Source organism: Olea europaea, chromosome 2 (genome assembly GCF_002742605.1).
Source record: "Olea europaea var. sylvestris chromosome 2, O_europaea_v1, whole genome shotgun sequence".
Taxonomy (NCBI): Eukaryota; Viridiplantae; Streptophyta; class Magnoliopsida; order Lamiales; family Oleaceae; genus Olea; species Olea europaea.
The window spans coordinates 22,378,805-22,390,300 of record NC_036238.1 but is presented as its reverse complement, the minus strand read 5'-3'; the positions used below and the strand labels follow the sequence as shown (position 1 = coordinate 22,390,300).

The following is an 11,496-nucleotide window of genomic DNA, read 5'->3' as shown; positions in this document are numbered from 1 at the left end:
AGCATGATAAAAATATTCCTTACTCACCTCTAATGAACGAAGGCCCCATGTAAAGCGGCGATGTGTGGGGTTTACACAACACAAATTTAAATGCAATTTCAGGGGAAAAATTCACTTTTTATGGAGTGTGTTTAGTCGGTTTCGATTCTTGAATAAAACCATCCATCATAAAGAATCCTAACCAATTACCCATCCTCTCTCTGATTTAACACCATGTGAAACTACAAAATTGAACTATCTTTTTATACTTATATGCCACATGAATCCCTGAGAATGCCAAAATTTGCATAACTAAAATATATTCAAGAACTACAAGCTCAACTAGACTCCAAGAAATTTCATAAATTGATTTTACAACTCACAATGAACAGCATGTTTTCTTTAAAAAATCCTAATAGTTGACAAAGTGTTTGGATAAAGCAAATAAAATATAGTTCCTGAATCAACCTTCGATCTATGTTGGCACCATTTTGGAGACCTTGGAACATGTTTTTGAATTTCATAAGAGATTCAAAATACACCATGAATGTAAATTGTGGAATTACTATGTTAACTACTCTTCTTTTTTGTGGCAAATGGGAGGAGGGGTATGGTTAAGGGGGATAAGAAGTTGAACATGAAAATCAGCATGTTAAACATACCCCAGAAACTTTGACAAACTGTCCATCTTTTGCGGTTCTTAACTGAGTATCTGGATAATCAGCTACGAATACAATAATAGCTCTTCGTCCCCAACAAGTATTCCAAGTAAATACTGTAGCCACAACAGCAAAAAGTATAACGACGACAACAAGAAGAATGGGATTGTGAACAGCCCCAAGGATAAAGCCTCCCGCAATAAATCCCATCACAAAGAGAAGAATGATGGACCAAAGGATTAGCTTCGCGAAGCTTTTGTGGAAAGAATATTCACCATCCTGGCTAAGGTGTGTGACGGCTGGATTATTGACTATGGAAGCATCTCTGTGCAACTTCATTGATCCAGTCGACTCTAAAGGACCAGATGCCTTGCGAAGAGCCCCTGATGAATTTAGAGGACCTGAAGTAATAGGTCCAGATGTAATGAGGCCTGTGGTTGGAAGAACAGGAGAAAGATGTTGGAAAATTTTGGTCAATTGAGGCCACATATGTATATGATTAAAGTGTGCATTGCTATTTTAAGTGATCTAAAGAATTTAATTTTGAATTAATGGATATCAATTATTATAGGATTAAAGTGTAGAGATCGAAATGATTATTTTATATTGATGAGGGACCGATTTAAAATAATCAAAAAATTATAACTTCCAAATATAGTTATTTCTATATGGGGTCATGGTCCCCAATTGACGTGAGATTCCATAATCTCTGCATCCCCATCAACAGAGAGTTTTTCAAGAATTGTAAGGAAAATCAAAGATAAATTGGAAGATTGTAACCCGTTCAAAATCACTGTTAATCTTGGATCAAGGTACGCTTTCGCTTTCATTATGTCCTCTTTGATTTCAACATCGATCAATTATGTGAAAGGATTGTATTTTGGATTATTAGTTCCTTTCAAAATTGGATTAAAATCTGTCAAGTGGTATCAGAGCCACTCCATTGTTGAATCTTCGAGAAATTTTGGGTTATTTGATCTTCTTCATGTTATTATTTGGAATTTGGCATGAAATTTGGACCAACTGTATGAGAAATCAGGCGCTGCAATTTCCTACTTAAACTTTTCGAAAATCGAATTTTCTTGCATATGTTGGTCATTGTTGTTATGCCATGAAATCAAATTGTGGGTTGTGCTTTTACTGTTCTCATTTTGCTTATACGGTTGGTTTAAGTTTGAAATGGATCAAGTCAGGGAAAATCATGAATCTGATGTGTAAAATCTGATTTCGATTTTGAGGAATTGATGGGCATAATTTGATTTGGAGTTGCTGTGTGTATCTTTTTTTTTTGGTTTGGATGTATTTTTTTTTCAGTTTGAATTGGTTGTTGTGGTACAGATCGATGCACCACACAGCGCCACAGCGCTGCTGTCGCTGTTGCGTTCGCAACTGCGGTTGTTGTTCCGTTGCAAGGCTGCACCGGCGCTGGAGAATGCAGCGAGAAAGAGATGATAATAAAAAAAACGATTTTTGGGTGATTTTGGGGAGGCTTCAGGTGCAATATGGGTTATACCAGGGACCTTCTTGCAATTTTTATTTAGGTTAAAATTTAAGGGTTCAGCCCCTGTAATTTAGAATTCATCCAATTGAGCCTTTTAAGTTACGAGTTAATAATTCAGCCCCTAAGTTTGAAAATTAATTAATTTGGGCCATTTAACTTCTGAATTTTGCAACTAAAGCCCTCAATGTTCATAATTAATTAAAGTTGGCCCCTAAAGTTTCAATTTTTTCTAAATTTTAACCCCTAAAGTATTGAATTATTAACCCTAAGGTCCCTAAAGTTTCCATAGGCATCTATTGGTGTAAATTGGGGTTTCTCTTTCTCAAATTTCGGTACTAATACTTCTTTCAGAGGTATTAATTAAGGTTTAATTATTTGGGACAATCTAATTCAAAATTTTGGTAATCATTTATGAAAAATTAAGGTTGTCTAGCATTTTAAGTAAACTAATTGAAACAATATGTCACCAAAGTGACCTCTTTTGTGTAGATTGGTTTGTTTAGGATGCTTAGATGTTGTGTGTGTGTCTTTTCATGCGGAAATTAGCCGGCCCAAAGGAAGGTTAATATCTGGCCGAATTACATACACACTTGTGGTGATGAATGTGTGACAATTATAAAATTTCCATGTGAATAATAAATCAATTCAAAGATGGGTTTATTATTTGACAGGAGTTATTGTCAATGTTTAATCACTACACTGAGAGTACCACTTGCAATTAATATTACTGTCCAAATGCTTGATATTGATGTTGCACTAGGTATCTTGAGATGGGATTTACCATTATTTGAATTTATCAATTATTAAATGTGGATATTAAATCGAGCATAATTAATCTTTTTTTATTTTGTTCTCTCTACGGCTAGCTCATCTACTACTATATCTGTCAATATTAATTATGTTCCCATACTTAATGGGACAAACTTCAAGGATTGGAAGGTGAACATATTGATTGTTCTTGGCTGCATGAATCTAGACTTTGCTCTTCGGATCGAGCAACCCACTCCTCTTACGGAAGAAAGTTCACCTGATGAAAAGAGGAAATTTGAGAAGTGGGATCGCTCAAATCGCATGAGTCTCATGATCATTAAGCGCGGCATTCTGGAAGCTTTTAGAGGTGCAGATACCGAAGAGGTATCTAATGTCATGGAGTTCCTTACTGAAATTGAGAAGCCTTTTGCGAAAAATGATAAGGCTGAAACAAACACTTTTTTGCAGAGCTTGATTTCAATGAAGTACAGAAGCAATGAGAACATAAGGGAGTACATCATGGAGATGTTTCACATTGCTTCAAAACTTAAAGGACTAAAGCTCGAGCTGTCTGATGACTTGCTCGTCCATTTGGTATTGATCTTCTTCCTGCACAATTCAGTCAATTCAAGGTCAGTTATAACTGCCAGAAGAAGAAATGGTCTCTAAATGAGCTCATTTCATATTGTGTGCAAGAGGAAAAAAGGTTGAAGCAAGAAAGGACTAAAAGTGCTCACTTGGCAAGCGCTTCTAAGGATAAGGGCAAGAAAAAGAGGAAGGAATATGAAACTACTCATAAGGGTCCAGCACAAAAGAAAAAGGGAGGAAGACAAAGGAACTTGTTTCTTTTGCAACAAAACTGGACATGTGAAGAAGGATTGTGCTAAATATCGCGATTGGGGTGCAAAGAAAGGTACAATTCTTACTTTGGTCTATTCTGAGGATAATTTAACTTCAGTACCTAGAAACACTTGGTGGATAGATTCTTGTGCTACTACTCATATAAGTGTTTCTATGCAGGGCTGCCTGAACTACCGAAAGCCAAATGATGGTGAAAGATACATCTATGTGGGTGATGGCAAATCGGTGGAAGTTGATGTAATACGCACTTTTAGGTTGTTATTAAGAACTGGTTATTATTTGGATTTGAAAGACACTTATGATAACATATATTTGCTTGATATTATTGCATCATCTAATGAAACCTTGCATGTGGAATCACGTGGTACTAAACGCAAATTAAATAAAGAAAATTCAGCAAAATTATGGCACAAGCGCTTAGGTCACATATCAAAAGTTCAAGTTGAACGACTTGTGGATAGGTATTTTGGATTCCCTTGACTTTACGGATTTTGATGTATGTATTGATTGTATCAAGGGAAAACAGACCAAAACAAAGAAATTAGGTGCTAACAAAATTTCAGATGTCTTACAATTGATACACACGGATATTTGTGGACCGTTTCCTACGGCTTTTTGGAATAGTCAACAATAGTTTATATCATTCATAGACGATTACTCACGTTATGGGTACCTATATCTTATTCATGAAAAGTCTCAGTCACTGGACATGTTCAAAATTTTTAAAACTGAGGTTGAAAATCAACTCAACAAAAGGATAAAGAGCGTTAGATCTGATGGTGGTGGTGAGTACTACGACAGATATGACGGATCAGGTGAACAATGTCCAGGACCATTTGCTAAATACCTAGAAGAATGTGCAATCGTCCCACAATACACCATGCCAAGATCGCCTAGCATGAATGGTGTAGCTGAAAGACGAAACATAACTCTTAAGGACATGGTAAGGAGTATGATTAGTCATTCAAACTTACCAAAATCACTCTGGGGAGAGGCATTAAAGACCGCAGCTTATATTCTGAACAGAGTACCAACTAAGGCTGCTGCTAAAACACCTTATGAGCTTTGCACAAGTAGAAAGCCTAGTCTAAAGCATTTTCACGTTTGGGGATGTCCAGCTGAGGCTAGGCCTTATAGGCCACATGAAAAGAAATTGGACTCCAAAACAGTAAGCAGCTACTTTATTGGCTATTCTCAGCGATCTAAGGGGTACAAATTTTATGATCCCACACTTAAGTCAATTTTTGAAAAGAAAACTGCAACATTTTTTGAGGTTATTGAGTTTGGAGGGAAAAATAAGGTTAGAGACATTGTCTTTGAGGAAGAAGTTGACGGAGGATCGGTCTCGATTCCTACTATTACTTTTGACAATGTACATGTTTCTATACCTGTCATTGGTCAAGAAGTATAACCAGAATCTCAACAAGACAATGTTGAAAAACTTCCCACCCAAAATGAGATAATTATTCTAGAAGTGCAAACTCAACAACCTCAAGAACCAATGTCATTAAGGAGGTCCACGAGAGAAAGGAAAAATGCTATTCCGGATGATTTTATAGTATTTCTCCAAGAACATGAGGAAAATAATGGAATGATGGAAGATGGTCCAATCAATTTCCATCAGGCCATGCAGGGTTCTAACTCTCAAAAGTGAATTGATGCCATGAATGAGGAGTATAAGTCTATGCAAGATAATAAGATTTGGGATCTTGTCCCGTTACCAGAAGGTGAGAAGCCCATCGGTTGCAAATGGATTTTTAAAACCAAAAGGGATTCGAAAGGTAATGTGAAAAGATATAAGGCTCGTCTTATGGCTAAAGGCTTTACCCAAAAGGAAGGCATTGACTTCAAAGAGACTTTCTCTCCAATTTCAACAAAAGACTCTTTCAAGATAATTATGGCACTTTTTGAGCATTTTGACCTTGAGTTACATCATATGGATGTTAAGACGGCGTTTCTCAATGGCGGCATTAACGAGACGATCTATATGGTGCAACCAAAAAACTTTGTGTCTGGAGACCCGAAGAATATGGTTTGCAAATTAAAGAAATCCATCTATGGGTTCAAGCAAGCTTCCCGTCAATGGTACCACAAATTTTATCAAGTAATTATCTCATTGGTTTTAAGATGAATGCTGTTGATGATTGTGTGTATCACAAGTTCAGTGGGAGTAAGCATATTTTCCTGGTTTTGTATGTTGATGACATACTGCTTGCCACTAATGATATAGGTATGTTGCACGAAACCAGGATATTTCTGTCAAGGAATTTTGAGATGAAAGATCTTGATGACGCCTCTTTTGTATTAGGGTTTCAGATACGTGGAGATCGTTCTCGAGGTATTATTGGATTGTCATAAAAGAGCTATATCGATAAAGTACTTAAGAGTTTTTGCATGAAAGATTGCAAACCAGGTGACACCTCTGTCGCTAAGGGAGACAAATTTAGTCTCAAACAATGCCCGCAAAATGACCTTGAAGTTAAGGAAATGTAGAAGATTCCCTATGCATTAGCTATTGGGAGTCTAATATATGCTCAAGTTTGTACACGTCCAGACATAGCATTTATTGTTAGAATGCTAGGCAGATATTTAAGCAACCCTGAAATGGATCATTGGAAAGCAACCAAAAGGGTTATAAGGTATTTAAAGAGAACAAAGGATTACATGCTCACATATAACAGATCAGATCAGTTGGAGATCATAGGGTACTCCGATTCTGATTTTACTGGATGCCAAGACAGTAGAAGATCCACATTAGGCTATATCTATCTGCTAGCTGAAGGAGCTATTTCCTAGAAGAGTGCCAAACAGACACTCATAGCTTCTTCTACCATGGCTGTAGAGTTTGTAGCATGCTATGAGGCATCCAACCAGGGAATATGGCTGCGAAACTTTGTCACTGGACTGCGCATTCTGAATGGCATAGAAAGACCACTAAAGTTATATTGTAAGAATAACTCAACTGTTCTATATTCCAACAACAACAAGAGCACATCTAAGTCAAAATATATTGACATTAAATTCCTGGTTGTGAAGGAAAGAGTACAGAGTGGACAGATTTCCATAGAGCACATTGGGACGAACTCTATGATTGCAGATCTGCTTACTAAGAGATTACCATCCAAAGTCTTTCATGAGCACACTACTCATATGGGTATTATATTTATTGAGGATATCATGTTTTAGTGGGAGTTTGTATTCCCATTGCTTTATGTTTAGTTCATTGGACACATTTGTGTATTTGGATATTTTTCTGTACAGAAATAAAGTATTCAGTTCATTTCACTATGTTATTATATTCAGTTTTGATCTCACTTAAGAAATAAATTTGGATCAGTTGGAAATAGACATGTTTGGATCACATAAAATGTAATTTTCATGCTACGCTTCCATGATTGATCTATGTCATTTGATTGTGTAGGTGTACGTGACCATTGATAAATTAGTCATGTTAAATGTGACGAAAATCGCTTTGATCCTACATTAATATAACTAATGGATGAGATTGTTTGGAAATACCCTTATCAATGATAGCAAAATTTTGAGCTCATAAGGTTGTGCGCATTTAAAAGATTACATGTATGACCCAGTGGGAGATTGTTGAAAAAATTTCATTAATTGGGGCCACACAATGATTAAAGTGTGCGTTGCTATCTTATAGTTTTAGTCCATTAAAGTGATCCAACGAATTTAATTTTGGACTAATGGGTATCAATTATTATGAAATTAAAGTGTAGAGGCCGGAATGAATATTTTAAATTGATGAGGGGCCGATTTAAAATAATCAAAAGATTACAACTTCCAAATATAGTTATTTCTATATGGGGTCATAGTCCCCAATTGATGTGATATTCCATAATCTCTGCATCCCCATCAACAGAGAGTTTTTCAAGAATTGTAAGGGAAATCACGGATCAATTGAAAGATTGTAACCTGTTCAAAATCACTATTAATCTATGGATCAAGGTACGCTTCCGCTTTCATTATGTTCTCTTTGATTTCAACATGGATCAATTATGTGAAAACTGGATTAAAATCTATCAGAAAAGGGCCAAAATTTTGGCGGTACATGGCTGTTGCTCCTCCACCTTGAGGCCCAGATGACTTTTTCAGTGGCTCTCCATGCTTATTAAGTGGACCAGAATTCGTCTTCTTTAAAGATGCAGATCCAGAAACACCACCAGAAGAACCAGACCCCGCCCGATTCACAGAATTTAGTTGGCCCGAGCGAGAAGCAGAGCCACCAAAAGACCCTGTTCTTGAAGGAGTATTATTAATGGGACCTGATTTTCTTGACCTGGAGCCATCCATTGGGATATCAAACATTTTACCGAGTTCTCCAGACTTTTTGATGTCGCTACCAGTGTATGGCATGGCAACAGAGCTCATTGTGGGAGTCTTCTCTTTTGGCTGCTCAGGCCGGCCTGAGACATAAAGGCCATTACTCAGCTGATGAGATTGGAATCGCGAACCCATATTGCTAATTCAATCCTCACAAAAGACAATAAAAAAAACGTAGAGAACAGATATCCTTCAACTTTCAAAATATTTGAGCAATCAAAACTTGATCACGGTCACGAAGCTCAGCCTAACGGAACTTCCAATGAATGATTATACCTAAAAATATGAAACAAAAAAGGACTGGATTTAGTTAGCAGTATAGATTCCTAAAATGTATATAAACTTCTAGATATTCCTCAAATCAATCAAAGCTGCGGAAAGAAAATTCTATATTTACATATATCCTAGATTTATCAATTATACAAAACCAGTAAAGAGAAAAATTGAAAGAAAACGCTCACATAATCCAAAATGCAACAAATGAAAACAAGAACAGAACCAATGAACAAAGCATCATTCCCGTGCCACCCAATATACAATTTAATGCCTGAATGAACTTCACAACTTGTGAGAAAGATAGAATAGATCTGGAAACGAGTCAATCAAACCCAATCATGAATATAGATCAATGAAAAAACCCAGAAAAATTTTATATTAAAAAAAAAAAGGGAAAAAGTAAAGGACTTTGCAGAGCCAATATCACCAAAACACACGTAAACCATCATAGACACGAATTTTCAAACCTCACATTATGAAGAACTATAGAGGAGCCAGAACTTTACAGATCCAATAAAAGCATCGAAACCAAAACATACCCAATAACTCATAAATCCCGAGGGGAAATCAAATAACCCAAATAGACATTTATGCGGAGAATCACAGAAATTACGACCCAGAACCAAATTTATCAAAAATGGGAAGCTGCCATATCTTGGAATCAAGAATCCAGGTAATCAAGACCCATGTGGACAAACCAAGCAAGTGAAAGAACCCACATTTTCATTTTGACAAAGAGCAAATCAAACGGATATAACAAAATCCAGGCCTTAAAGTCAAGAAGAAAAAAAATTTGATATTTCTGTGTCTCTGTGTGTGTGTGTGTGGCTGTGAGAGAGAGAGAGAGAGAGAAGGGGCATACCTAAACTGATGAATGAGAAGAGAATTTGAAGAAATGGAGATATGGAGGATTAGAGTTTTGGATTTGGGATTTGTTTAATATGTTGCTGGGAAATTTTGTTGAAGAAAAGGTGCAGAATATTATAGATATTTGTGTAAATTAAGAGTAACTGAGAAAAGGAAAGGGAAAAAGTGTGAAACTGAACACACAGACTTCACCTTCCTCGTTTCTGCTCTTGCATCAGTTGTTTTCTACCGCTTCAAGCCCTCAACAGTTCAAATGGCAACTTTGACCTTAGTGTGACCTGGAATATCCAATTTTACCATAATTTTCAAGAATATCAAGATAGTGAGATATGATTTAGCTTGCTATCGCATAATGTTTTATATCAGTCCCATTCTAATGGGGTACCATTATTTTCATCCACACTTTTTATGTATACATCCACTTTTAAAAATTAAATTTTGTTATATTTTAAATCCTATATAAATTTACTTAAATAGACATAAACATAATTAAATAAAAATACATAACTCTAAATTGATCCTCCAATATTTGTTTTCATTTATATTTAATTAGAATCCTAATAGATAGAGAAAAATACATGAATATAATTATAGGTGATGGTGGCCTTAAATGTGATTTTTATGTTGGGAATCATATCAAATTTCGAAGAATACAAAATGGAATCTGATGTAGTTTTATCAGTTTATAAAGAAAGAAGAATAATTGTAGCCAACAAAGTTAATAAAATTCAGCTTGCTTAATCGAACTTTCTTCTTCTTTCTTTCTTTAGCCTTTGTTGTTTGAAGCATTCTAATATTTAGAACTTTAATAGACAAAAAACTTATTTCATGTTAATTTAATGTTCAATCAGTTCAGATTTATTCTTATTTCATTCATTTGGTTTAAGAGTTTATAGTTTTAGGGATTGGGCGAATCTAGAGTGATAGGGATATATCTAAAGCGTGATGCATATATAAAATTTATGTGGATATATAATATTTAAATTAATGAATTCAATAAGGATAAGATTGGAACATGACGTGGATGTAAATAGTATTTTTTAAAATTTTATTAGGGATGAATTTAGAGTGGGATGTACTTATAAAAAATGTGGATGAAAATAGCAGTACCCTTCTGATGAGAATATAATTCAACTCTATATCATTTTTGCCAAATTTTTTAAGAATGTTAAAAATAATGAGATAGATTTGAATAGATAAGTATAGTTTTGTTCAACTAGATATCTGGATTTTCGAATTGAAACAAAAAATCATTAGATCTAGTTTGATTCGATTCTTTAATACCTCAGAAAAATCTTGTAACCAATTTGATGCATCGCGGAAGTGTAAAACGACAAACAAACACGCATTTATTCATAATAATGCCAAAAAACTAAAACATAAAAGAATCTTTAATTCATTACGAATTTGAATCAAGAAATTGAGATTGTTTTCACATATTTGGCATGCGTGTATATTTTACACACTTTACTCAAATCTACTTTTTATGAGTACATATAACATGAAAATCGATTTATTATCACTCATTTCTATCTGTCTAATTTAAATTGGTTACGGAGATGCCAAATATAATCCAATTTGCTATTTAGTCCCTAGACTCTTATCCATATGTAAATTTGATCAACATATAATGGCATAATAAACATATGGAATTCAAATCAAGCTCCTGTATCTTTATGTCTTGTCTTGCATCGCAATCTTCCCATGGACTCAATCTAAGTAGGCTCAAGTATTTAATATTGTGTCTGATATCAGTACAAAAACTAAGTTTTCAAGTATAAAAAAGAGTTCACACGTTTACAATCCAGATCCCAAAGTGCTTGAGTAAGGATAAAAAATCGATCGACTAAAGAAAAAGAATGCAATTCATGTGTCAATTATAATAGCTTATTTACTATTGTACTGAATTTTTCTATTTAACATTCAATAAAAAATGATTTTTTTTCTAATTAACCACGATGATAACTAATGGGGAAAAAGCTGTCACAAACAATTCTATACAACCTCACAAGGATTTGTCTTGATAAGAGTTCAGCCCAAATACTTCATAATTTCTTGTGTTGTGTGACTTTCTTATATGCTTTTGAGGTTTGGGTCGAGGCTCCATGAACAAAATCAAGTAACTTAAAGCACACCTACATCCAAAAATTTTATTTTTTATTTGTTGTATGATAATTTTTTCCTTTTCCATTATTTCATCGCACGAAATAGTGGAATAATTTTATTATCGAAACAAATGTGAGAAAATTACATGAGAGAACC

The 11,496-nt window shown here is 34.9% G+C and overlaps 1 protein-coding gene across 1 annotated transcript; it reads right to left on the bottom strand.

Moving 5' to 3' along the window:
• Positions 1–392: 392 nt before the first annotated feature.
• On the bottom strand, positions 393–9,433 carry LOC111366815 (uncharacterized membrane protein At1g16860-like). Its single transcript, XM_022987513.1, has 3 exons — positions 9,230–9,433; positions 7,796–8,367; positions 393–1,089 (listed from the first exon to the last, which is right to left on the bottom strand). The coding sequence occupies exons 2-3, from the start codon at positions 8,224–8,226 to the stop codon at positions 624–626; spliced, it is 897 nt and encodes a 298-aa protein (XP_022843281.1). The 5' UTR covers positions 8,227–8,367; positions 9,230–9,433; the 3' UTR covers positions 393–623.
• Between the last annotated feature and the right edge of the window lie 2,063 nt (positions 9,434–11,496).